Source organism: Triticum aestivum, chromosome 1D (genome assembly GCF_018294505.1).
Source record: "Triticum aestivum cultivar Chinese Spring chromosome 1D, IWGSC CS RefSeq v2.1, whole genome shotgun sequence".
In the NCBI taxonomy this organism is placed as follows: domain Eukaryota; kingdom Viridiplantae; phylum Streptophyta; class Magnoliopsida; order Poales; family Poaceae; genus Triticum; species Triticum aestivum.
In genome coordinates this window covers 319,755,727-319,783,442 of record NC_057796.1, presented here as the reverse complement: position 1 = coordinate 319,783,442, position 27,716 = coordinate 319,755,727, and the positions used below count along the sequence as shown (strand labels likewise).

Here is a 27,716-nt window from a genome sequence, read left to right as displayed (position 1 = left end):
TGCGAGAATTCGGACGCGGACGTTTGCAGGATGGCATTGGATGGCAAAAATCATGTGGACAGGCATGTCCGGATGTTTAGGGGCGGATTGGGGTAATGTCGTTGGAGATGCCCTAAAATCAGATAAGGGGGTAAAGTGGACTGTTTAAAAGCTCAAGGTCCATTTTAGACGGTTTTAAAATGTTAGGATGAAATGTGAACTTGAGGCAAATCTTAGGGTCTAAAAAAGCGGATTATTTTTATTTCAATATTAAATACACATTCCACCTCAGAATATAGTGCGTGTTGGTGTCGTAGAAGTCAAGCTTCACAAACTTTGACTTATTTTATTAAAAAAAAATCTATATCTATAATACCAAATATACATCATATGAAAATATATTTCATGAATGAATCCAATGGTATTGATTTGGCATTCTAATATCGAAACATTTTTCAATATACTTGGTCAAAGTTTACAAAGTTTGGCTTTCAAAAATATCTAATAAGCACTATATTTTGGTACGGATGGAGTATATAATATTGGCCAGGCAAAGGTGCTACGGGCTATAGAATATGTATTACTTACCTCCATCATAGCCATGACGCTGTCCTTGTTTGTTCGGAGGACTTGCATCACATTTTCACAAGTTGTTCTGAAAGTACCCTCAATACCACTAACTTCCATAGCTTTCACGAGCATTCTAGTCAAACGGAATGGTACCTACACCATACATACAAAATGTGAGTGCAGTAAAAAAAAGTTAAAATGCCACGCATTCAATAACAGTTACAATACAAGATAAGACTCAACAAAACTATAGCATCAACCTATCAGGTGATTGGCAAGGAATAAAGCACAGAACACGGACTACTTACTTTTTCAGGGAACTTTTCTCGATTCATTGATGCCTCGAAACAGTCTCCAAAGTCAATGTGTAAAATTTTCCCACTGAAGCAAAAAATTATTATTAGACCTCAAGACAACAAAAACAAATTCACAACATTCATATGGTTACTTCAAGCTTCATAGAAATTACCTAAAACGATCTAACATAAGATTGCTTGGATGCCGATCTCCTAACCCAAGCAAATAGCCAGCCTGCAAAATTACATTTTCATCATCTTAAGTCGAAAGGAATATCTCATATGAAAACACATATCATAGCAGTAATTCATACCATGCTCATAACAGCCAGGCTTCTTGTATAATTTGTACGCCGCTCAAGCCATACTTCGGATGTTCGACTTTTCAGCCAGAGAACCTATCACAATTTTGTTCAGGCAGATTAAATATCGTCACCAGAAAGCATCAAAATCAGCGAGCTCTTTTCATAGTGCAGTGACTAGAGACAGCATAGTACCTTTGCAAGGTCATTTCCTTCGGTATTCTGCAGAGCATGCTGAAATACTTCCACCTTCGCGATGAGGGGTAAGTGGTCATAATCGGGTGCAAACGCCAACATAAGTCTGTGCTCTTGATTTAAGAAAATCTGAACAAAGAAGATGAGGGAAATCAATTGACAAATGACATCAAGCAAAACACGTTTATCTTCTTTCAGAAGGAAACAAATTATTGAGGCAGACTAACCTTCCTTGCATCTCTGTATTCACGGATCAGAGCATGAAGCGTGTCACAATTAGGTACCCATCCAATTAATCCACTGTTAGGAGACAAGGGAATAACAGCATATCTTTGGATCGACAAATCTTTCTCTGATGTTTTCCTTGAGTTCTCCAGGAGAGTATTCACCAGACCAAAAAGCTAAGTGAAGAGGAAAGGTCTTTAGACACATATTTTTTGTTGGTAGCTTGTAATATCTAGAGGCTATTTCAGCTTGCGAAGACACCACCAGATTAACAGATTATGCCCCAAGTGTTAATTGCATCAATGCCAGAGAGGGGCTCCAGCTTATCAACAATACATCAGTATTATCAGGACTTCAAAGAACAGTTTGTTAACTAAGCATTCATATAAGTTCAAACTGTGCATCACTATGTAAGATCAGGCTAGTTAACTACGCATGGGCATGTGAACAGTTTTTGTTTTGGAGTAGTGGTGTTTTTCAAGCTGCCTATTTCAGATCAAGATACGGAAAAAAAAAACTGGCCTTAGGTAAAACAAATAAAGATATAATGATGAGGAATCGGTTACTGTTCAGATGGTAAACCACAAGGGTGCGGGGAAAACAAAGAACTGGCCTCAGGTAAGGGGACAGTGGAGGACAAAACTATTCATGGGCACAACATATAAAAATATGCTTGCTACTCCATGCTCTATTGCTACTAAAACATCAGAAATCAGCGTGAAAGAGACTTGCAATCTAGATACAAACCTGCATAACGCGTTCATCTTGTCTTAAATCTTCATGACCTTTAAGCAAGAATGCATAATCCTCGCCATCACTTCCATGAATTGTCAGTTTCCTTGGTCTTTGTTTGGATGTAATAACAATCAATTGCGGAACAAAATACTCGATAGTCACTAGTGGTGAATCTGGAAGCAAAGTTTAATTCTTAATGTCAGAATTCTAAGTCAATTTAACAATCAATTGCAGAATAAAATACTCAATACTGGTGAATAAGGAAGAAAAGTTTAATTCTTACTGTCAGAATTCTTATACAACCAAATGAAAAGCACGTTTTTCAATCTAAACAAATTGTCTTATTGTTGCCATCACTTAACATTTTATTGGATGGTTCCAGTAGGGATCTATCATAGACAAGGGATGTTGATGACATAACACAAACTAGTGGGTAATTAAAATGTTGGGGTACTTGGTACAAATAACCCATGTATGCTACAAATAATTCATCTCACAATTGTGAGTTCTGTAGAATTGGTAAGGCAAAAGAAAAGAGTACTAGGTACCGTAAGAAGTAGAGAACTAAAATTTAAAATATATGGTATAACCCTGTGGAATACCTGCAGAATAAGTTCCTGGTACAGCAAGCTCCAACTTTCGACATTTGAGCAGCTCAGGTGAAACAGACTGAAAGAGACATCAAATGTTCAATCAAGGAGCTAAAGGAAACAAACTGCAGGAAAACAATCATATAACATGCTTACATGCAAATCAAGAGTTGTAAGACTTGGAAGCTGTTTGTCGATTCTTCTGAAAACATGGTAATACAAATCCCATGCCTAAAGAACACAGAAGTCATCCTCAGCAGACTCAAGAAGACACAATACAGAAATTATTGTATTGACACTCTTATATACCTTAGTTAGCTCAGCATCCTCTCCAGTAGCGCGATATTTTAAGCAGCATTCGTGGGCTTCAAGTAATTCATGTCCATAGGCCTGGATAAGTTTCAATAGCATAAGCTATTAAACACTTAACATAACAAACTGAATTTGATGTTCAATGTCAAGTTGATAATTGAATGGGATGAAGGCACCAAATGATTTACTGTATAAAACAGACCAAGATGTAAGGACAAAATGCATTTTCATGAATAGTAACCCAAACATTAGCAAGAGAAATATATTTGTGTTACGATATACTGTGATGGGGACTGGAGGAAAGTTTGGTGACGGCACTACCTGAATGAAAGTGTTCTCTTTTATTGTCTCAGCCCCTCTCTCAAGCATTGCATGCAATGGCTCAAGTACCGCAAGCATTCCATCGATATTGTGCTCACCAAAATACATCCTGCTAGCTTCCTCAAGAGCTTCATGCCACATCTCATGCCACAAAATGGCAACTCGTATCAGTTCCTTTGAAACAAGCTGCGCCTGGAGCAACCAACATCAACAAAGTCAGGAGCGGGCTATGTGTCTTCCGTAGAAGCTTAACAGATACTGATGCTAACCTGATCAACAAGGCCTCCACTATGCTTGCGGATCTTATCAACGACCTCCTGTGCTGCACGTTGCCTTAATATACTTATTGATTTGCAAGCAACCAAAAGAGGATACATCAATGCCTGGTAAAAAATGTCAAGGAATTGGCAAAACTAAATTAGAATAATCCCAACATAATTAAAAAAAGCAAGGTCATCCTTTCAGTTGGATATAATGGCCAGTTATCAGTCAAACTGGTTCCAACAAGTATGGATGGTACACAGCAGTATTCAGGTACATAGGTTATATTTCAAACAAACAAAAGAACTATAAAGCTAAGGAAACTTGAAAATTCTGAAAAGACACAAAAGGAGAATATAGTTATTATCACAGGGAAACACCAGAACCAGTCAGCTCCTGGCAGACAAGACCCAACGAGCAATTCACACACATACACACACAAAGCATAAGGAATCCTGGACAAAAGTAAGCATGAAACAACAAACCTGAACACTAAAAAACACAAACAGTACTACTAACTTTGCAGCCACCTTATACAAGTCGTTAACACAAACAAAAGGCAGCAAAACTGGAGGTGAGCATGGATCGAACTAAAAATGAGGAATGCAACAAGAACCAAGCATTACTCAGTAGGTAGGGGTGTGCTGGCACCAGACCGCTCGCCAGGGCTCGACCCTGTGAGGCAAAATTTATCCCGGAGAGTGAACCGTTTACTTGTGTTTTGATTGTTCTTCTTTAAACGAATGCCACTGGACGCTAATGCCTGGTAGGTCTCCTTGTTCTTTACTATTCGACTCCTTTATTCTTTTAGTCGTTTCTTTAGATCACCGGATAGGGAGATAGGTCATCTTGTGTCACTTAGTTATTAAAGCAACAACTGTGATTCTATGACAGTCGCTATAGCAATGCAGAAACCTAGTAAATTTCACAAGAAAGCAGCACAGATACACTAATTGAACATCCAAATCATAGCCAAAGTTTATCAGCCTAAGAAGAAAATTGCGGACCTGCGGATGCCCCTTTCCAATTCGAACTAGCAATTCTTGTATCAGTTCTCTAACTATTCTATTGTTTGAATGAATCCTGGCAATTATCTGGGGTAGCACAACCAACCACATTTCGATCTTGACAAGTGTAAAGCCTTTCTCCAATGCCATTTGAACCTCTGAGGTTGCCCCATGGTTGAACCAAAGAGTCAAGAGACGGAGAATATCCTACAAAAGTAAACATAATCATTTAAATATATTATTGAAAAAGCAAGGAATTAGAGAAAACTATTTTTAGGCAGTCATCTCAAAGTGGCATAATATTTTTTTTCCATGCCACCAAGATGTAGCGGAATGATTATTTTAAGATGTAGAGGAGGCCCCCCACAGTAAATTTTATTAATATAAAGAAAGATATTTACAAAAGACCCAAAGTGGTCAGACCCTTCACCGGACCCTGTGAGCGGGAGCTACATGCACCGGGCTGCCCTTTTTAAAGATAGATATTTACAAGAGAGGGGCTGTACAAAGGAGGAAAGAACGAGGGACGGCTGTACAAGAAGGGGCAGAAGGCAGGCAAGTACCAGGCCATGGGGAGAGACTCATCCAAGGGACCTTAGAGGGATGGCAAGCTCATCCTTCATCCGTAAGAAAGAAGGAAGAGGGATCTTTCTTGAAACAAAACAAACAAGTGGCCCTACTAGGGGATGTTGCTAAAGACTTCAAAATTTTCTTTGCTCCCAAATATTTCAAGCTGCAACCGTCGTGATCTGAAAGAAGACCTTGTTGAACTTGAGCTTCACCCTGAAGATAACTTCCTCCATGGGAGATTGAGGCGCAAATCAAGAGCATTCCAGCAGGAGGAGCTGAAGCTACATAACCAGAAGAGATGATCACGAGTTTCCAGGGTATCCAAGTTGCAGACAATCAGAGCCTCCAGGAGGATTAAATTAGTGACGTTGGAGGATGTCCTTTGTATTAAGTCTATCATTTAGAAGGAGCCAGGCAAAGCCTTTTCAGCTTAGGAGAGTACTTCCTTTGTATTAAGTCTATCATTTAGAAGGAGCCAGGCAAATTCAATGTGCTGAAAGTGGACTATAGATTTTAGAGAAGGAAAAACTTGCAACCCATGAGAAAGAACAAGAATCAGCAACATTAGGGGAACAATGAAGGTTGGTCAAGAATTGCCTGAACTCACGGAATTCATCAAAGGCCTGGCTGGAGAGCTGAAGATGAAAAAGATCTAAGGGCTCTTGGGTAACAAGTACATCCTGGACCAAAGAGATGATCAAGGGCAAAGGAGTGCAGCCTGGGAAATCTTCTCCCCAAAAGGTGATCAGACCAATTGCCACTCCAGATATTTCACGTCTGTTCATTACCACTTATACTTGACCAAGTCAGAGATGCTGCTAGTCATTTGTTGTATGGCTATGATCCCGCATATATCACCTTTCAAGACTTATAAATATAGTAGGAACATGACTAAACAACATAATATTGTAATTTGAGTTTTTGCTCTTCTCAAACATTGGGAAGGGTGTAAAAGCATTTTTGAAATGCGATGGGATCAGCCACTATATAAAGCCTTTGCTCAGAATCTACTTCGCAGAACAAAAAACAGAAAGAAAAAAAATATCTACCTGCAAGCTATCATCGACACCTTTAGTTGTAGATGCACACGCAATAGAGTAGAAATATCCTGTTACTGCTGCAACAACATATTTTCCTGCTATATCTGGACGGCCTCGCAAAGTATATCGGGACATGACTTCAGTGTTGAACAAAGCCCACGAATGCCATGCCTTGCCCCAGTCCTTGGCACTTAATGTGGCATTTTTGTAGGAAACCAATATTTCTGGAGAAAGAGATTCGTAACTATTTGAAATAAAATTAAAGGAAAACAGTGGAAAAAACTGAAGTTTTTTAGACCTTGAATGGCATCATCATCCAATCCAGGTGACAGTGCTCTCTTCCAGCTAGCAAGTGTCAAATAGACACGGGCAGTAAGTGGTACTCCAGCACTTGATATAGCACCATGGCTTACTAGCATTCCAGAGTAACTATTTGTGGCTGTTGCAATCTGCACTGACAGATCCTATCTCACCAGAAACAAGGGTATATCAGTATAAACACTTGAAGATATGAGTGCTGCCATGTATTGTCAGAGTACAAGAACAAGCACCTGTAGCCTAGAAAATGCGTCCTTTCGTTTAAGCTCATCTCCAACAGCATACTGGTACTTCAGGTAAGCCAGGACTACTTGAGGATGTGCATGATACAGTGTCAACTCAGGAGAAGATTCAGGATCAAACTGCATGTGGTATAAGAAATTATTTCTTTTATAGAGAGGATTGCAGAGTTAAACAGGCACACTAATTAATAATAACTAGTATTTTCACCTGTAAAAGTTTGACTAAAGTAGATTTAGCCTGACTAATACGTCCACTCTTCCAGCAAAGTTTAGCAAATCTTATCCAGGTATCTCTGTCTTCATTAGGAGGAAGAACCAACTCTCTAACAGCAAGTAGGGCTTGCCACACCTGAGTAAATTTTTGAAGTCAATATGGAGAATAAGAACCATACAGGCTACAACACACTATTCTTAAGCAAATACATCATATAACCTCAACGTTCCGTTTTGTTCCTTTAATGCGCTCATTCCACATATTACGGATAAGTTCCCTTCGCCCATCAGCAATTGGACTTTCCATCGGAAGAGTGCAGTAATCAATCACCTGAATTACACACCGTTTGTTAGTAAAACAGTAACTAACTTCTTCAGAACATAAACCAAAATTAGAATACCTCTTCGAGTTCTGAAAGCTGCTGAACCCGCACCATGTTATTATAAGCACGCTCATAACTCTCAAGTACCTAGCAAATTGGTAACGAACAAGTATGGGTATACAGAAGGGCAAAACGGATTTGTGAGCAGTTAATAAACCTTTTTTGGATGGAAACACAGTTATCACAGACTTATGAAAGTGCAGACTGTTCATCACAAGAAGACCCCCCATATAGGGCCAAACGATGAAAAGATCACACTTTTTCTTTCATGTAAAAGAGAACACCAGGTATGTAAACCAATTAAATTCTTGAGATATAATTAGAGAAACACCCTCTGAGAACAGATAAGCTCATTGTAAGTGCTAAAAATAATACACTGTAGAAGTATAAAGACTAGTTATTTCATCTATACTTGTATCTTATAGAATGTATCAGTTCCAAAAGTTCCCCTCTAATTGCTACACATATACTATAAAGCAAGATATTTCATCAGTACCAAATGCCTCTTGTTACACATATACTGCCAGTCTCAGCTATAAAGCAAGACCCAAGAAACACACCGTTTACTATTAGCAATTCAGATGTATGAGAGTCAGTTTGTGGTTGCTTTGTTGCATAAAATCACAACGTAATCATCGGTTAGCTTTGGCAAATATGAAAACCACTGTACACAAAATATTTCCAAAATATGAATAATATAGTAATGAAAATAAATTTAGACAAAACTTGAATCATTGAAATTATACAAAGGAATATATGGCTGTGTCATACCAATGGTGCAAGTTCAGTTGCCAAACACCGCCGAGCTCTCTCAACATATACACGAGCTTCTTCATACTGTAACGGAACACAAAAAACCAAACTATGATCAAATTATGGAAAGAATGTAATCAGAGTTCAAAATAGGAACATGCTCCACCTTTTTGCAACGAACTGAAAGAACAGCCCTAAAGAAAGCACCATTACTGCTTCCATCACCACTAGCAGTTGTGTTACCCAACGAGCGGAGCTTGTTTTCGTCCCCATCATCCAGACGAGAAACATATTCAGACATCTGGTCCCACTCACCCATATGCCAAGCAGCATTTGCAGCCTATAGGAACAGAAACAAAAAGAAGAAAAATTAAGTTCACCTGTTAAAAGTTATCTATAAATGGACAAGAAGATTTATCCACAACCATTGGAGCCATTTCCAGTCGAGCAGGCGGTTCTGCACCAGTCCATTGCTCCCTGCATAATGTGCTTAAATCTTCCCACCGAGCCAAGGATGCTAGGCACCTCATCCTCCCTAACATAAGCATGATTCTGAGCTGGTTACATTTGCTATGTATACTAAAGAAGATTCATATATGAATTATTAGACATAAATAACTCGCTATGTGGTTTTCTTTATTTTTCTTTTACGTGCACAATCATATTTGAACAGAAAATGACTTCCACAATAAGCCAATAACAAGGGTGCCCTAGTGGAGGATCTGAGAATTTTCAAAATGGTATTCTGGAAACTGTTTCTCAGGATTGGAAAGTGACAAGTCTTTGGGAAGGAGGGTATGATGCAGTAAAGAATAAGTAATGGCCATACCCAATGTAGCATCCAAATTTTGGCTGTGTTGTAAAGGGCCAGATGCTTGAGATGACTTCATGGTATATGCCCTTAGGGCCTCATCCCAACGGTGCAATTTCTCATACCTACATTACACAAAATTAAACAGATATTGAAACAAGAAACTTGAATCATTAAAAATGATGGGTCTTATTTTAGCAAGTTCTCAACCATATTTATCATTCAAAGCCATTAGTTTAGAAGTACTAATTATAAATGCCAGATAAGGATCATAATAAATGTGAGAAAATGATTCTTTGGCAACGGGGTTATAGGTGTAGTAGTAAACTGGCATATACCAGGATTCCTTCAACTGAACTTCTAGATGCTGTTGTGAGTAAGTCAGTATTCCAATAGCTGCCTGTAGAAATTAAAAAAAAGGTTTAAAAACTATATAGATTACTCCTTTATCCTTTCACATGACACAAGGACCAACCTCATGCTGGTGCAGTTGATTGTTAATATGAATAAGGGATTCAACCACTGTAACAGGATTTGCACCCATCTTCTTTGAACATACAGCTTCAAACTCCATTTCTTTATAATGGAGGGCTTTTGCATATGCTCGACACTGAAAAAATAGTTCAGAAGTTTCAATAAAACACACATGGTCATGAAGATCTTAATAGTTTGCCAAAGACACACAAAGAGTAACAATACAGCTAACCTTCTCAGCAAGTGCGCCAAGCAGCCTAGTATCAATTGGAAGAGGCTTCTCATCATGTTCCATAAACTCTGCCTACTTACAGAAGCGGACAATTAATAAAAGAAACAGCATGACAAATGAATTGTAAATTTTGTATACAAAAATCCTATGACCAAACTTACCAAGTTCAACAGCGTTGCAAGAATTTCTGGTGGTATGTTTTGAGATGAGAATGCTGTCTTGAGACTTCTCACTAGTTGCTCTTGGGATGATTCGGTCATTTGGGCCCAGCAACTTGCAAAACCCGCAGCAAACAACTCGCGTCCAACAGAGGGCTGAATATTTCTGTCAGAAAATAATTCACAGCATGATCAACACATTATAAAGAACAACTGCTTTACCTGAAGCTGTGCTAGCCTTGCACAAGTGCGTAGAGCTGGAGATGGTGACTCTTTGAGAAGTGCAATACTAAAGTGCCTCATCCATTCAGCCCAATCTTCTCTAGTACTTCTCTGAGAAGCCTCGCCAGCACTTCTCAACCGAACATCGTTGACCTGCAGCAACCAAAAGTCTAAATTAAGTATAAGAAAAATATAGGGCTACATGAAAGAGCAGATGAACAATACAGGTTGTCAATCATTTTTCTCGAACAGAAGCAAAACCATCAATTACAACAATCTACTACCTAGTGACTACAACAGAGAAAGAAAATAGAAGAACAAAAAACACATACATCAGCCTAGTACAAAGACAAGCAACTATCACATTAAGTGGTTAGCAAGTGGTCATATTGATATGTGTGGCTACCATGAATACTTAAGCGGGTGTGTACACAGTAGCTGCTCAGAAACACTGAACAAGAACGATAAGATTCAATTCTTTTGAAAAGGAACCAAGGTCTTCCCAGGTGAAATAACAATCTTCCAAAAAGTCAAAGGTTTTATGGGCAAGAGTGAGCTCTGATGTCTTAAAAGCTAGGCAAAGTTGACAAAAGAACAATGGAAAACAATAATTAGTAAGAAGCAGAATACAAGTGAAGAAATCTATAAAATATAGCTGGAACCACAAAGCATATTACTTGATGACTTCTTGGTTGCCGCTGTGTTTCATCAGCTTCCTCAGAAGGAACACCCTCAAAATCATCAAGGGGGTCACTAATGACATCAGGTGGACACTGTGTGTACTTCTGTACTGACAAGTTATCGGAGATGAACAGTTCTCGCCTTAGTAATCGATTTTCAGTCTCATCCCATTTTTTGTACTGTAAGAAGTAAAACATGAAAAATTAGACAAAAGACATCAAAAGGTACAATGCATAATATTAAAACAGGGTACCCGCAAATGGTGCTTCACAAGAAGTTTGCGTATTGATGGTATGAAAATTGTAAATTCCTCTCCGAGAGCATGTGCGAGCGAGCAGAGCGCCTCTGCAGCTTCTTTCCGTAAATCATCATTGTTTCTACTCACATAAGGGGAAATAACAATCAAAGAAAAGAGATGCACAAGACAAAATGTATTAATTAAACTGATAAAAGTAAAAATAACCAGTTACAAATTAAGTAGAAATAAAAATAATATTGTGATAATAGATATGCTACGAGAACAAGAACTTAAAAAGCACAAGGAAAACCCAATATGCTAGATACATTAAATTATTTGTAACCATAAACCTTACCCATCCAAGACGAGCTTCAGATGATGCACTAACGCCGATACATGAGTACCAACCTGGACAAGATATATCGAAGATGCATGATGAGCAATACAAAAGCACAGAAGCAACCTTTTGCAAAAAAGATATGATACATCAAACTTGATTAGAACATCAACCGACCTGCACCTTAGGTATAAGCTTAGTTAAAGTAATGATAGCACGCCGTCGGATGTCAACTAGCTCCACTTTAAATAAACGAACAAGCACTGGAGCAACCAAGTGCATGTGCTCATCCAAATTTCCTAAAAGGTGCCATAAGTTAACATATGCTAGTTTCAACATAAATTAGGGACATGAAAAAAAAAGGTAGGAGTTGGATACAAACCGCCAAACACTTCGAGTGTGTGTAATATGTCAGGCACATAGCAATAATCATTGCAGCGTTCAGCATCACCCAAGACTTGAATACAACTTGGCAAAATATGGAGTAAATACACTCTGAACTCATCATTCAATGCTAAGCATAGTTGCTCAACAAGATGAAGAACCTGGAGATGCAAGACAGTAAAATTAAGAAAACCACGATATGAAACACCAGAATCACAAAATTATTACTCCACAAATTTTCTGTTTGCCATGACATAATTATTAGGAATACATAGAAATTATATCATTTAAACTGGACTTCTCACAAACGACGCTCAGGAAACATAGTCACTCACCCAACCACAGAATCAGTTTGGGTGCACCCAATCTTTCAGCAGGTTAGCAAGACATGCACTAAATACACAGAACTCATCAGTTTGGGTGCACCCAATCTTTCAGCAGGTTAGCAAGACATGCACTAAATACACAGAACTCACTAATATTGCTACCCTGCCAATAATGTAGCTATTATTACTACAGTGAACTATGCGTTGTCGGGAAGTACCCATATTAAATTCCACTGTTATCAGCTGACTTATGATTTTAAAACTGGGGGGCAGGGGGGGGGGGGGGCTGATCTTATTTCGTTAACCTTGTCCTATAGAAGATCAGTTCAGAGTTTGCACTGTAACGAATAAAATAGCCATGCGCACAGAAGCATGTGGCGACAAAAGATGATACCAACCGTAGAATATAGTCATCAACATAGCTAATCTAAAATAAGTGGGATAGTTGAAACTGAGCATCAAGCCTACTGTATGACTGAAGAAAAAAATTGCAGTTTACTGTTTGCCTTTTGTGTTCTTTCCCATGTAAGCATGCCATTATGCCTCATCCAGGGAAATTAGAAAATGTAGGTGTGCAACAGAACATAACAACAGAGGAAAAGTGTTATTACTGGAGAACCCTGTGGGCCCTGTATAGTCCGCTTTGGTGCAGGAAGGCTGAACGAGGAAGTCCATAATTCGGAGACAAGAGAGAGTATGTCTTGTAAATACTTCCGAATGTGCTGAAATAAGTAAATCTGATGAGATACGCTGGATACCAATTGCAACAGCAAAAATCTTCGAAGAATGAAATGAAGAGAAAGGGTAACACTAGAAGGGCCATCTTACCTGTCGAACAATAGATATTAATGTCCCGAGTTTCCAGGTTATGAACTCTTTCAAACCACCATCCTCGCACATACGAACGGCGCGGAATAGCTCAGGGAGAACCTTCCAGTCAAAAGAGGAAGTATTTCAGAAAAAAAAGAAAGGTGCAACTCTAACATGTATTCTATCTTTTCACACAAAAACATAGCAGTGCCAACCCAATTGCCTTATATCCAACCCTAATACTCCCTCCGTTCCAAATTATTTGAAGTTCTAGCTTTGTCCTAAGTCAAACAAACTTCTACACATTTGACCAAGTCTACAGAAAAATGTGCTAATAGTTATAACATCATACATATATATAGGTATATATATAGCACCGCTAACGTGAGCCTGAGCGCAAAGTAAATTATTCTGCGCGCTGGTCCGCCACGCGCGAGCCACCGTGCTCTACCCAAACCAACATGGGTCTCCTGATTCATGCACACATAACCACCCCACATTTGATTAATCGAACGTAATCTGGCAGCCCTCAATAGTAATCAAGCCATACCTCAATAGTAATAAGCCTTGTGGCTACGACTGCTAGGTCGATGCTAGTTGATAGTAAAAGGTTATCTCTATAGAGTGAAACCATTGTGGTACATAGAAAACAAACCTCTGCTCTAATTTTTTACTAGCATTATATGCCATGTTTACTAGTACAAATATATCAACTGGAAACCTATATGCTAGTAGTATTAGGCCTAGCCGTAAAGAGCTATGCATCATTACTGTAAGATCTTTAACATTTTATGGTAATATTACTTAGTTTGGAAAGTCACATGTACACATAACTACTGCATGTGAGTTCCAATTTACACCGTCGCTCATGAACGTGCACTTGCACTTTTTACTAGAAAATCCTACCTGTTTATTACCGTGTTCATCAGGTTTACCACCAACTTCTTATCCTATGCATCAGTCGTAACTACCTACAGATTATTACAACATTCGGAGAAACCTTTTACCATCAAACCGAAGAATTTGCTGGTTTGGTTTACTTTACCTACCCCTGGAGCGCATGATAAGGCTTACGCACGGGACTGGTAATGTTACCATGGAGTGGTGCGTGGCACCTCGTAATGATTTTATTTCCGTTACACGGACCCTGCGCAAGTGGGAGCTATGTGCACCGGGCTGCCGTGCCCTTTTTTACCATACATGCCAGTCTTTTTTACCATGGTTAGTAGCAGGAGCCGTGGGGCACTTTCGTGTTGTGCAGTGCATGGAATCTGGTAAAGAAATTTAATTCCATAACCATTCATTGCTAGCATTTTTACCGTGATTAGGGAATAGTTCCGCCAGGCAGAGGTTTGGCGCACTGCAGCGGTAACAAAAATTAAATCCGTTACCATATTTACTATTGGTTTTACCTTCATATGCTATAGATCGGTGGTGGTGGGTTGTACTGCGCGAGCGGCACGCCGTGTAATTAGCACCGGAGAGTATGATTAGAGGATTTGCGCGAGCGCTTAGTTTAGCGCCACCGAGTATATAGAACAAAAAATTATTTCATGAAATATAACGAAACTAATTTGGTGTTGTAGATGTTGATATATTTTTTTCTAGAGACTAGGTCAAACTTAAATAATTTGATTTAGGACAAATCTGGAACTTCAAATACTTTGGAATGAAGGGGGTATATTGAAAGCTTGGAACTACAAAGGTTGTTTAGCTTTCTGGTTGTGATTCACTCAACCAGAGGAAAACTTTATCTGTTCAATAAATGATCTTGGGACCCATCAAGAATTTGGATAACTGGAGAAATGGAGATCGCAGGAAATCTTGGGAAAAACAACTGATACTGTTTGAAGAAACTTGCTAGGCAATACTTTCTCATGACATAAAAAAGGTTATCCTGCAATTAAGCTTGAAATTTGGCATTGTTGTTAAAACTCTCCAAATCACATAATTCATGATTTGGTTGTGGAAGGACTTCAGTTGATGCAACAAACAGGTTGTTGACCCAAATCAGTTACGGTTCCTTGGAAAGCTAACAACTCAAGGCCATGCATGGCCAAAGTATCAGCTAGAAATAGAATGTCTCATGCATGAGTATTCCAGTCAGCCAGAGATGGTGGATCATATCTGGACAGTATTGTGGTGAAACATGACTACTATAAATGCATAGAACTTGCAGAGTTGCAGTACAGTAGAGGAAATTGAGTCTCACCTTTGGTAGATAGGGAACACAGCCAAGGCCCATTGACTAGATCCATATGTATCACAGAGAACACAAAAAATTTATTAAAGTGATAATGCAGAAACATAGTCTAAGGACAAATTATTCAAAATAGAAATATTACCTTAAAAACGAAGATAAGAGAGCCAACAACCATTTGATGATAACTTGCAAGGGAAGGATCTCGGAGAATTCGCATGAGAGAACTAATTGCAACCTAGCAATTGAGAATTACGGTTAAAGGGACTAACACAAGGGTCCTTCCTGTTTCCAACATAGGTAACACAAAATCATACCGTTGAATAGTAGTCCTCAGACGCCGAAAAAGATGGCCAGAAATCAGTTGGTGCCTCTTCCATGGAAACGATATGTTGTGCAGTCTCAACTGTTGGACGTAGAACCTCTCTATGTTGACCAGGTAAATTATGTTGACCAGTTAAATTATGTTGATTACGCTTATGTGCATGAGGGTCCAACGCACCCATAATCCCTAAAACCTGCAAAATATATCACCTTATAACACAACGGCACTATAATTGTTTTTCATGAAACAGCAACGCATCAGCCAAATAAATACCTTCAGAACTTCCAATCTAGTCGACCATTCCAATTCACCATTCAGCAACTTCAAGAGTAAGCCAAGCAACGGAGGATATTCATTATAGGGAGCAATAACATAGCTGATGACCATCCATGAAAAATCAGAAAATATAAGCGATGACCAAGCCATGGCAATACATACATAGTGAAATTAATTACTCTACAACATATATGAAAACAAGTACTTGGACGTTATAACGCAGCTATCTTCCACATTAGTAACTGGGCGTCCACCAGTTGGCTAGCGCCTCGCACCTGGGTGTGTGCAAAGACCACCAGCAGCGTTCGAGCCCTCTGCGCCGCAGGGTATGTGCTTTCATTGTTTCTTCTTAATTTAAAAAGGCACAGGGCATAGTCCCTATTGATGAGTTTTTTTCTTTTTACATATTAGCAAACTATTATCAAGGGTCAAGACTTGAGAGCCATGTGTGCCCCCAAGGCAGGAAGCGGAGCAGGTAGTTGTACCAAACACAAAGGGTAAGATACCACCCAAGAAAGTGAAGTATTTAAGGGGGACTCACAATGATTCTATAACTACCGAGTGTTACGAATGTAATGTTTATAGGACGGCTTGGCTCATGGGAACATCAAACCTAGGATTGGCATATGTCTACTTTCTTTACAAAAAAACTGTAGGGAAGGCCCCGATAGTATATATTTACAAGAGAGAGGGGGATATATACCGAGATATTTACAAAGAGTTAAAAACAGAGAGCAGTTTATATACAAGCCAGGAGGTTAATATAAAGAGTCAATCCAGCTACCGAGAGGAGCCTAGAGCTCCTCCTTGAATCTAAAGGACAACAAGCTGAAGCTTAGCTCTCTGCTAAATAGGTGTTCCCATGAAGCAGTATCAGGGGAACATGGTCAAAAAAAAAAAAACTTTGAGTTCTACTGTTAGATATGGTGAAATGCTGCTAAAAATCAGTTCAGCCTCGTCGCATCTATTTGACCAAGGTCATCCTCGGTGGTCCACTGGATGCTTAATTTTTTATACAGTTAGGCAAGGCTGAAAGGGGCACAACTAAGAGGTGGTTCCGCATTTCTCATGGTCTGTCGCTGCAGAGGCCCATGAATTGTACTCCCTCGTCTCAGTGCATAGGGCATGTGCGTAGTTCTAGGTCGTCGATTTGACTAACTAAAATTGTGTTATATGTCATCAAAAGCATATCACTGGATTCATATGTGAATACAGTTTCTAAATATATATACTTTATTACATATAATACATATTTAGCTAGTTAAATTGATGACCTAGAACTATGTGCATGCCTTATGCACCGAAATGGAGGAAGTATACTATATTGCTAACAAAATACTGTGAATACTCACATTTTCTTTTTCTCTAAAACTAAGGTCACAATTAATATTTCAAACCTCAAGTTTGGAGTAGGAAACAACACTAAATATGCTAACAATAAGAACAAAGCAATAACAAACTTTAACGGACAGGCAGAAAATTTTAACAGCGAAAATCTTGTGATACAGAATTGATGTCATGTTGTGAATTTGAGACATGCAACTCAATATGCACACAAATGTGAGAAGACAAAAAAAGGCATGTACCCTGTGCTTTGAATAACTTGTCCAAGGGTTGCTACTGCAACTTCCCTTTTGCTCACAGAACCTCCATCCAAAAGAGCATCCACAACCAGAGGCATTAGCTCAGGAAGATATTGCCTCATTGCAAAACCACCCTATCACGCAGAACATAAATCATCACAAGTCAGAAGTCCTGGTTGGACCCTTTGTTACCCGACAAGATTGGACCAATTTGAACTTATGTAAAAGTAGAGGGGCTAAAATGAACCAAACATCACATGATAGAGAAAGACATACCACTTTGGCCAGTTCCCCGACAGTGGCAAGCACTCCCGCAGCAAGCACAATATTGGCCATTGGTCCTGTTCCTTCACAAAGTCTAGCCACCAGTGCCTGATAGAAAACATGGAAGTAGGAAGGCTAGCACAAGAAACAGTGTAAATGATCTCATGTCTTACTAACCTTGTGAATTGGAGCAATATAAGGAAGTATTAGCCATGGACAGCTCCTAATTAAGCAGCCCAACAATCTAGCACTTTCCTCTCTACACTTGCTATCCATACTGCAGACAGCACAAAGATATTTAGAAGCATGACCCTGTAGTAACACAATATGAATTGAAACCAGCACTGATCATTATTAGCGCAACAATTTTAGATGCTACAAACCTTTGATCAAGATAAGTGAGCAACTGTATAAGATAGCGACGAAGGGCAGGCAGTACATATGCAGGGTTTTTTTCAGACAATCTGCCTGCAACTAAAATTGCCAATTCTCTTACACCGTACTCCTAAAGCATGGAGCAAAGAAAAAAATTGTCAGCAATAGCAAGGGTCATATAATGTTTAGAAATTACTTGCTACTAACAGATATATGAAGGGAACGTGAACTGGAATAGTGCAAAGAGAACAACAAAATATCCAGGTCCTAATGTAGATATTTCTCAGCATGGATATAATAACCAAGGACTATTCTTTTTTGCTTGCAAAGATGTGGTATTTAAACACTACTTTCACAACGTCCCTGCTCCAAAAAAATACTTTCATAGAAGAAGAAAAAATAAGAACAAACTAAACAAATGTGCCAAAAGCATCTGGTAACATAGCTATAAGTGTCTAATAGCCTACTCTATATGGTAACTGATAAACATGCCATACAGTGTACCTCGTCATTTAAGGCAACAAAAATTGAAGTCAGGATGTCAGCTTGGGCCAAGAAATCATCAAAAGTCGGATTGCGGTACAGAGCCCTGAAGACTGAACTCCTAACACCAACATCAGCATCAGCAACTGCAGCAATAAGAAGTTTTTCCACTATCTGCAGAGGGATACAAGAATGACATGATGAATACTATGTCAACCAAAATGCATCAGAGGAATTATCACTATAGTGCCTATGACACAATTTAAGGTGTGCAACCCCCATGAACCAAGTCCAAATCTAAAAATAATGTGTAACCGACAGGGATCGATGGCTTAAGCATGAGTGACTATCACACAGCTGGTCAGTCAATAGACAAGCTCCTGATTGCAGGTCCTTTCTGTGTGTAGGCAAAATCATTCTGTATTAACCCAACAAAGTAACCCTTGCCTCCACCCGACGCACTCACTCAACACCACCGTCTCCAACAGCCATTGTGCCACCTCCTCCCTCCCATTCTTCCTAGTCGATGCAGCCTCTGAACTCCACTCTACGAACCCACCACCTCCTCCAGTTAGGCCAGTTTCAATCTTCTCCTCCATTTACATTTAGTGATTCCTAGTCTGCTCACTTGATGTTGTCTAGTAAGGCAGTAACTAAGTACATCTGATGATTTGTTAATAAAGACAGTAATGCAGTTACTAGGTACATAGTGATTTTCTATGGACAATGGCGAGTAGAGGCTCTCAATGTTCTGATGCCATGGTAGTACCGAGTTTGCTGCTCTTCTAACCCTCATGTATTGTTACCTGATGTATCATGTTGTCTGCCCAACCTTGTTTTGTGGAAATGCATATCATCGCACCCATAGCATGTGTGGGGCAACTTAAACAATCATGAAATATGTTAACAGGTATAAATATCCTAGTTCCCCACTGTGCCATATATGATGTGAACTACCTCCTCTACCCTTTCACGCCTATCCTCTTCTCATACATAGTTTGCTTCATGTCAATGTTTATAAATACTACAGCTCCACATGAGAAACTTTACTCATTCAGTGTAAAAATCATCATTCATGATTAAATTGTAAATTGTATACAGACATGCATGCATAAATTAACATATTCAGTGCAATGAAAGATGGTAGGAGTCGTCTACCATGTCATATCTTATGAGACGTTAACTCAGTTTCCCGCATTCTACACTACCATGCAAGTTATGTTTCGAACTAAAACATGTACCAAGTGATACTAGTCAATTGTCTCTAATATGTTATCTATACCATAAGGCTAATTAGTGTATGGAGTAGCCAGTTAATGCCATTACTATGTCCAGGTGTGAAATTTGTGTTGAGGGTACCAATGGTTTTTTGATGAGAATGCAATTCCTCCATTTCACAATATAAGTCAAATTTTACTTAGAAATAGCCATTTCACAAAGATAAGAGACATGTGTGGTGGGACTATGGGCCTATGCGAGAGAGCTGACCAAGGCTATGATGAGGTTCCACAGTAAGCACACAATAGTTGTTGACATGTTTTTTCTTAAGAGGGCCAAGGCACAGGTGCTCATGTGTTGTAGAGCAAAATAATAATTTACTTCAAAGCAACATAGATATATGGTCGCCGAAGGCTTGAATCTTTTATATGGTTCTTTAGAATGCTATTACCAGGTCAACTTATGTTTTCAAACTGGAAAATACAAAATCAAGAAATTCATTAATGAACTATGGTTAATTTCAGCTTACCTGTGTTAAAAAACTGTTGCTTCAGTTTTTTCAGCTAATAGTTCAGAGTAAAAAAAAATATTATGCCAATAGCAGAATTTTGCATGATGGTTCAACAAATTATTAGCTTCACCCCAAATGCAAGAAGTCATGTATGATGTTACCAGAAGTAGTAAAACAAAGGGTGGTGTAGGCAGTACCGAAGTTTAGATATGGTATTTAATGTGGCAAGCTGAAGCAGTATCGTGTAACGAATTTTCAATAAAAATCCAATCAAGAAAGATATGGTTCACGACATGCTTGAATGTTATATTGAATAACTAAGTCTGATCAAGAAGGGTGTGCTTCAGAACATGCTTGCATAGAAACTGAGATTTTGGATTTTATCTGTGACTATGTCTTCTGTAACGAAACAATTGCACATGCAGTTAATAGTAACTCGTTTCAAAGCGTTTATCTCAGCTCTTCCCAAAAATACATGTTATAGCAGGCATGTCTAGTAAGTACTAATAATAAGCATCAAACAGGATAGCTTCAGTATGCATGTCAGATAATTAATGAACACATGATGAAGTTGAAGACAAACCTCTTCTACAAGACGACGGCGCTTAGCTCCTCCCATACGATTTGACCTATTTGAACTGAACTGTGAAGTAGACGAAGCAGAAAGAGAGTGTGCAACTAATCTGCAACAGCATATCGCAGCAGCTTTTCGGGTACTGCTATCCTCATCTTCCAGATAAAGGATGACACTCTCTCTTGCCAATTCCAGGAGCTCATGACCCTGAAACCACTGCATAATTTAAAGTCCGAAGATGATGACAATCACACAGCTCAGTGGAGCATTTCGAACCTTAAAGTTAAAGTTTGCCAGGGTACGCAGAGCAAGTTGGACAAGCACTGGACCACTAGAATCCACAAAGTGCTGGAAACTGTTGGATCTGGTTGCTCGATTAACAGTAGAACCAGACCTCGTAGATGACTTTGGAAGTGCTTGAGCTATACAATCCAATAAACGCTCTTGTATAGTTGGCAGTAGAGACGGGATGCTGTAGGAAATGGGGAGGTAATGTTTTCATGCCAAGGACAGAATAAAGCAAGAGAATTCAAACCAAGAAACAATACCTGGTACTTATAGACTCAAGTGCATCTACAAGTTTATCAGAAAGACCGGCAGAAAACATGGCATCTAGCAGCCCACCACGAATATGGCGTTCCATTGCAAGACCCATGGCTTTTGCAAAGCTTCCAACACAAGTAATAGCCTCAAGAGATGGGCGTCCTCTGCGAGGAGCAATCTGCGAACAGAAACGCGCCATTAAGCAGGACAAAGTTCAAGTAAACACCAAAGTACAAAAGGGTTATGAAGCATACTGCTTCATGCAGAAGTGGGGTAATTGAGGGCAAACTGGGCACAAGTTCTGCACCCAAAGCACCAGCCATCTCTCCCAGAGCAACAAACCCACTAGCACGCTCATCCGGGGTACGTAGAACAAACAAGATATGTTCCATGCATATCTGGGAATGAGAACAACGCATGTCAAGCTTGCATGGTTTTCAAACTATTGTGTTTCTGTTATAACTTCAAAATTAAGAAAAAATTGATACAAGAAATGAATCATATAAGGTGCAAAAGAGAAGAAAATGGTTTAGTTCAAGAAATTTAGCAGCGGGGAAAACCTTAAGGTAGTTGGTCACAAATCTGTCTCGCAGGAAGTGAGCAATTCGAGGAAGAAGAGATGTTATACTACGACGAACAAGCTGATCCCGGTGTTTCAAGTACGTGAGGACTATATCAGCCACTTCTCTGTACCTAGACATCATAAATTCCCCGGTATTCCTGCAATATTTCATGCAACAGAATCAGAGTATGCAAAGCTGTGTATTGTTGCCACAAGGGAAAAAGAAAGGGGTTGATGCTGTTTTGCTATATTGATGATCATAAACACCAGAAGTTAAAACATGTGTTCCATAGTAAAAGAAATACAGGAAAGTGTGGTACACTAGCAAACAGCCATAAGAAAAAAATTACTTGCGGCACTATGAATATTGTGACAAACTTCCGGGGGGAAATCACTGCAAAATGAATTTTAAGTTACCTCAACAATTCTCCAACAGCCAATAATGACCCATGGATGCTATGAACAGAAGCATTTTTGCCAAGTCCCACTTGCGCTGCTTCACACATGCGGTAATACCTGGTAAAATAACATCATGAAAAAAATAAGATAGACAAAACGGCAATATTCTTAGCTCATATAGTCAAGTCAAGTCACCAAGGTAGCAGCATGCCAGTTAGTTCTGACTAGTCTGGCTACTGTTTGCTATAAAAACTACAGAGAGCAGAGATACAGTGGTACACACACTGAAATCAGTGGTAGTGTGGTACACACACTGCAAATCAGAGTTGGGTTTGCTGCAATACTAAGAGAAAGGCTCAGCTCATCACTAATCAGAGAAGTTGAATTGTTGGCTGAAGAGACCAATGACCAACATGCAGATTAATCACATTGCAAAATGGTATCCCAGAAGTATATGGTCAGTGCTTTGCAACAAATAAACGACCCCGATGTGCTTTGGACATTGTTCCTAACAAACTAGCATAAATAGTTGCTGAGGGACACAATATGTAATCTTACAACCAAATGCAATATATAACTTCTTTAGACCCAATGGTAGATTGAACCCCATGCAATCATGCAACATATGTTTAATCCTTAGAAGATGGGATACATCAACCATCAACAAGATGCTTAACAAGTGAATTCGTCAAATTCTGACTAACAGAGTAAGGAAATGGCAGTCTTAACTCTTAAGTGATCCAGTTGAGGCTGCAAATGCTAGCTGGTCATAAGAGTAGTTAGTGGGGAGCATGGATGGGATTGAATGTAAGAAGTTACCAAAGTCTTGATATCAGTTTCAATTTGCAATTTTGGCCAAGGAGTTATTCCTAAACTTAGTGGAGTGGATGAGTGATCACTAAAAAAGGGCAGCCTGGTGCACGTAGCTCCCGCTTGCGCAGGGTCCAGGGACGGGTCCAAACACTTTGGGTCTATAGTACGCAGCCTTTCCCTACATTTCTGCAAGAGGCTGTTTCCAGGACTCGAACCCGTGACCTCATGGTCACAAGGCAACAGCTTTACCACTGCGCCAAGGCTCCCCTTCAAGTAAATAAACATGGGTCCCAGTATTTGGTGCAAATAAGAGCTTAATAGACGAAGCATTGACACCATAACAATCCTCTTAACCACCAGACAGTTTAGAGTAAGTTATTTCAAGTGCTGATCTCATACAATACAGCAATAGAGGTGAGGATAAAAGTATGCTTACCACTGTACACGCCACCGTGTCTCCCGCTTTTCTATAACATGAAGACAAGCACGCAAGGCTTCCACTGCTCGTTCACGCACAGCCTGTTTGGGGTCTCTCAGTGCTACCCATATAGCATCAACAAATTCAGGAACATGAACATTGAAAGTTGTGGAAGCATTCTCAGCCATCTCCTACAAATATATACGAGAAGGACACATTTTAGACAGATCATAAGCCCACTCATATTCACTGAAGTGCTTAACATTAGAAAATACAACTCATTATCAAGTTTATCGTAATGAAATTTTGCGTAGAATTTGTCTACCATCATGACCTTGATTAAAACTTGTAATAACTATAGATTATGGAAGCTGACAAGTTACAACTTACTTTGAGAATAAGAACAGCTGCAAACCGACGATACTCTACTCGGTCCCCCTCAAGCCACCCTAAAGCAGTTTTAATCTGTAAAAAAACTGCTTGTTAGCAGATTGAAAGACATATATTCAAGAAAATCAGAACCAACTATAACATACCTGTCGCTCAACTTCATCTGCAGTCATTGCTCCCCCAGCTTTTGCTAAATGACCAAGCACAGTACTCGCTGGAACTAGGATTTCAGGGTCACGCTTTACTTCAAACACATTTCTCAAGAAACTGGCGAACTTGGAGACCTTTGAAGCACCTTCTCCGAAGGGCATATCAATCAATGCATCGATAGCACGGAGAGCCAGCAAATTTTCAGAAACATCGTTACTTTGCAATAAACTAGATATCTGCTCATAGAGCTGATCCATAAACCTAAGAAAAGCTTCACCGCTGAGATCTCGAGCTTCCTCCTCGACATGCTTTCGCAGGGCAGCAGCAATAACATCCTATTAGAGAGGAGTACAAAACGTATCAATCTAGAAAAGCATATTGTTCGATATACAAAGATAGGTGCCAGTCAACATAAGGAATAAACAGTATCAACTACCAAAGAGTCTTGTGGTTAACTATCCAAGGAGCCAAACCTCAAAAACCCCAAAGGTACAAAATTAGGAATGACATCTATGTTGCATTGCCATAGACGTAAAAACCATATGTGGGAACTACTAACTTCGCGTTATTTCCACCAAAAGACCAACGCCTGTTCCTAGATTTCATGCTACATCTGATAGCCCAGCAGCTCTGAGGACGTGAAACAACCACTCAATGAAGTATATATATGGGAAGCTATAGAACCACAGTACTCCACGCCATTGGTCATGCTAATCCGTACAGTACTACTAACACAAGCAAAATAACTCGATCAGGTAAACCCCCATTCCCGTTATCAACATCAATACCTACAAACAGCACCATCACAAGCAACGAAACGATTGATCCAAGTAGTTTCCGGCAAGAGGATGAGACCTCATGACTGTTCATCCATTCGAGCCCGGAACCCTAGCTCCAGCCTAACCGCGCAAACAGCAACACCGAAATCTCAAAATCAGAACAAAGAGAAGGTAGGGAACGAACCGCTCCAGATGAGATGTAGGCCGCAATGTTGAAACTGTGGTCCTTGGGGATCAAATCTGCACGCCAAACGAAGCTTGGTTTTTAGCCACTCACAGAGGAGAAAGAATTCGCTCGAAAAAAACGGCACGGAACAATCCGGGAGTGGAAGGGAGACAGTGGAACCATGACTTGGAGAACGGGGAGTACCTTTGGACTTCTTCCCGATCTCCGGGAAGTGCGGCGAGGGCTTCATATCGACGGCGACTCCAGAGCAGTGGCGGATCTAGGATTTTAAAACAAGGTGGTCCACCTAAAAAAATTGACAACAAATATGGCATGCCAACATTCTAATTAATTTACCAACAGCACATAGAAATAGATCAATATGGTCTTACAGACGTACTAAAATTCTCAATTTTGCATAAGAGAAGCCTACATACTACATACCTTGAGAAGTTCAAAGAAGACGATATGGCATTGTTAATTTGTTACAGGAACTTGTTAGAGTGGCGAACAATCAGACAAATCATTATTATGTCACTGATCAGGTGTTCATGTACTGGGTAGAAAAATTAATGTGTATGTGTTCACAGGACTGTGTGTTCATGTACTGGATAGCAAGTCTAATTGTTTAGTTGACGCAATAGACTTGACTCTTCCAACTGATTGATGCAATAGACAGCAAAGAGCAAACCCTAAATCAGAAATTGGGGAATGAGCAGTGCTGCAGTGGCCAAGTTACCTCAAGTCCTCAAATCGGGCTAAACACTGGCCGCCGAGCAGGATTGCTGGCTTGCTTCCGGCCGAGTGCCGGGGTCGGCGGAGAGCGGACTGGGCGGCAGGCGCCGGCTTGCAGGGGCGCCAGGGGAGCGCGGCAGCGCCGAGCGCCGGGCGGGCAGGGGCGGCTCCTAGGCGTATAGCGACGGCGAGGCAGACGGCGACGGGCGAAGGCGTCCTGCGAGGCAGGCCGGCGAGGCAGGCGGCGAGCCGGCGAGGTCGGGTGCGAGCAGGAGCTCGGTGCGTCTGTCCCAGTGTCACCTGCGTGCGTTGTTTGTTGGGCTAGCCAGCTGAGATGGGTCGGGACGAGTAAGCCATTGTTTGTTGGGCTCTTTTTTTTTTAATCTGGTCCAGGTGTAATTTCCTATGGTATGTATAGACTGGTCTATTCCTTTTTCACTCAAAAAAAATATAGACCGGTCTATACATGCCATTTTTTGTAGGCCAGTCTAAAATGTCAGGGTGGCTCACGCCTATCATGCCCGCCTTGTAGATCTGCCCCTGCTCCGGAGCCGATGCCGCGGCGGAAAGCGGAGAAGAAAGGAGTGGTGCAGAAGAAAACAAAAGGAGGAACGAGGGGTGGAGATGCGGGCGAGGAGGGAAAGAGACAGCGCGGGGGTTTGAATCCTCCAGATGAGACGAGAGTCATGGCTTAAAGCGGGAGGGAGAAGCGAGAAAGCGTCACGCAACCGGCCACCGGAGCGCATGTGCACGTAAGGCGATGTCGAGGGGGCGGTGAGGCGACCTCACGTGGAAGGAGGAAGCGACGGTGAGTACAGTAGGAGGAGTATGGGTCCACGCGGAGCGTGGATGCAGCACCGCATGGTATAAATAAGGGATCCGTGTTTCCTTTTTCTTTTTGTTTTCCTTTTTGAATTTAATTATGGGATTTACTAAGCTAAACTATTTTTTCGAGAAACAAAATTCTTTCTTAGCAATTGTACTCATTTTTTTCTGTAGGTGGATGCAATGTTACTATATGAATGAACAGCGAGCAAGAATAGAAGTTGGAACAGGTTCCAAAAGAGTTTAGGAAAACCTAGACTTTTTTCAAAACCTTATGGCCTCCACATATTTGGATGCAAGCAATCAAATATTTTTTTTGAAGTTGATGCATCGCAATAAGGCCAAAGCGAATTATAATGGATACACAACAGCATCATGATAAAACGTGATCTAAACATTTACACAATGATCATCGTTCTTCCGTAACAAGGTTTTCTGAAAAGGGATAACACATTCGCATCGACGCCACCAATTCCAACATGTGACGGCTAAAACAAGGATTGCATCCTTGTTGTTGAATCAAAAGAAAATGCCGCAACAAAAAGCGGCACGAAGACGACGCCTTCAACAATATAATGATGATGGTTATCGCTATAGGTTCCAACCAATAAAGGCAATATCTCGGATTTTCATTCTATACATATAACAATGTTCTAAACACCATCTTGATGACAGATCTTCTAACTGTTGTGTCATTTAATACTTCTCACGAAACTTATATGTGTCATCCGAAGTGCCGCAAAAAAGGCCACCACAGGAGCTACTTGAGAGCATACACCAACCTAGCATGGATCAATAATCAGGCCCCGCCTCATGAGACCATGACATGAACCTTTATTTTGTAATTTAGAAGAAAAAATGATAGCGAAATCCTTCAAAATTTGTCGGGTCACTTTAAAACCCCTTTCTTTGTATCATTTCAAACTAAGCTCGGACAGTAGTTGTTACGTCTCAAATTATCTATAGATGATGCTATGTTAATGCTACTTTTATATCACTACTGTATTACTTTAGCATAAACTTATATTGATTTATTAGATTAGCATATTAATCCAGTACCTAATGTCACTTGTTGTTTCCTGCATCTTTTTGGAATATGCAGAATAATATCTTTTCGAGACAAAAATAGGAAAAATATATCG

The 27,716-nt window shown here is 40.0% G+C and overlaps 1 protein-coding gene across 3 annotated transcripts in view; it reads right to left on the bottom strand.

Annotated features, from left to right (window-relative positions):
* LOC123181753 (serine/threonine-protein kinase TOR) overlaps positions 1–26,080 on the bottom strand; it is a 29,560-nt gene extending 3,480 nt beyond the window's left edge. Inside the window, exons 1-56 of one of the 3 annotated variants that reach the window (XM_044594084.1) lie at positions 25,754–26,080; positions 25,219–25,321; positions 25,033–25,088; positions 24,066–24,404; positions 23,920–23,994; positions 23,548–23,720; positions 22,317–22,415; positions 21,898–22,057; positions 21,592–21,735; positions 21,343–21,515; positions 21,071–21,266; positions 20,804–21,001; positions 18,513–18,665; positions 18,017–18,138; positions 17,811–17,910; positions 17,646–17,741; positions 17,373–17,503; positions 15,784–15,886; positions 15,503–15,703; positions 15,331–15,423; positions 15,198–15,233; positions 13,004–13,105; positions 12,787–12,897; positions 11,848–12,010; positions 11,643–11,764; positions 11,484–11,536; positions 11,144–11,267; positions 10,887–11,069; positions 10,210–10,362; positions 9,991–10,143; positions 9,830–9,901; positions 9,599–9,733; positions 9,462–9,523; positions 9,142–9,248; positions 8,738–8,847; positions 8,479–8,652; positions 8,331–8,396; positions 7,578–7,646; positions 7,397–7,507; positions 7,172–7,312; positions 6,955–7,083; positions 6,702–6,867; positions 6,413–6,627; positions 4,794–5,000; positions 3,795–3,908; positions 3,526–3,717; positions 3,202–3,282; positions 3,049–3,123; positions 2,905–2,971; positions 2,315–2,475; positions 1,570–1,743; positions 1,343–1,471; positions 1,160–1,243; positions 1,019–1,080; positions 858–930; positions 568–702 (exon numbers count right to left, since the gene is read on the bottom strand). In XM_044594084.1, the coding sequence (XP_044450019.1) occupies positions 568–702; positions 858–930; positions 1,019–1,080; positions 1,160–1,243; positions 1,343–1,471; positions 1,570–1,743; positions 2,315–2,475; positions 2,905–2,971; positions 3,049–3,123; positions 3,202–3,282; positions 3,526–3,717; positions 3,795–3,908; positions 4,794–5,000; positions 6,413–6,627; positions 6,702–6,867; positions 6,955–7,083; positions 7,172–7,312; positions 7,397–7,507; positions 7,578–7,646; positions 8,331–8,396; positions 8,479–8,652; positions 8,738–8,847; positions 9,142–9,248; positions 9,462–9,523; positions 9,599–9,733; positions 9,830–9,901; positions 9,991–10,143; positions 10,210–10,362; positions 10,887–11,069; positions 11,144–11,267; positions 11,484–11,536; positions 11,643–11,764; positions 11,848–12,010; positions 12,787–12,897; positions 13,004–13,105; positions 15,198–15,233; positions 15,331–15,423; positions 15,503–15,703; positions 15,784–15,886; positions 17,373–17,503; positions 17,646–17,741; positions 17,811–17,910; positions 18,017–18,138; positions 18,513–18,665; positions 20,804–21,001; positions 21,071–21,266; positions 21,343–21,515; positions 21,592–21,735; positions 21,898–22,057; positions 22,317–22,415; positions 23,548–23,720; positions 23,920–23,994; positions 24,066–24,404; positions 25,033–25,088; positions 25,219–25,264 (6,969 nt within the window). In that variant the 5' untranslated portion in view covers positions 25,265–25,321; positions 25,754–26,080. The remainder of the gene's footprint in view (positions 1–567; positions 703–857; positions 931–1,018; positions 1,081–1,159; positions 1,244–1,342; positions 1,472–1,569; positions 1,744–2,314; positions 2,476–2,904; positions 2,972–3,048; positions 3,124–3,201; positions 3,283–3,525; positions 3,718–3,794; positions 3,909–4,793; positions 5,001–6,412; positions 6,628–6,701; positions 6,868–6,954; positions 7,084–7,171; positions 7,313–7,396; positions 7,508–7,577; positions 7,647–8,330; positions 8,397–8,478; positions 8,653–8,737; positions 8,848–9,141; positions 9,249–9,461; positions 9,524–9,598; positions 9,734–9,829; positions 9,902–9,990; positions 10,144–10,209; positions 10,363–10,886; positions 11,070–11,143; positions 11,268–11,483; positions 11,537–11,642; positions 11,765–11,847; positions 12,011–12,786; positions 12,898–13,003; positions 13,106–15,197; positions 15,234–15,330; positions 15,424–15,502; positions 15,704–15,783; positions 15,887–17,372; positions 17,504–17,645; positions 17,742–17,810; positions 17,911–18,016; positions 18,139–18,512; positions 18,666–20,803; positions 21,002–21,070; positions 21,267–21,342; positions 21,516–21,591; positions 21,736–21,897; positions 22,058–22,316; positions 22,416–23,547; positions 23,721–23,919; positions 23,995–24,065; positions 24,405–25,032; positions 25,089–25,218; positions 25,322–25,753) is intronic. The other 2 variants (XM_044594086.1, XM_044594085.1) reach the window with 2 other exon arrangements.
* Between the last annotated feature and the right edge of the window lie 1,636 nt (positions 26,081–27,716).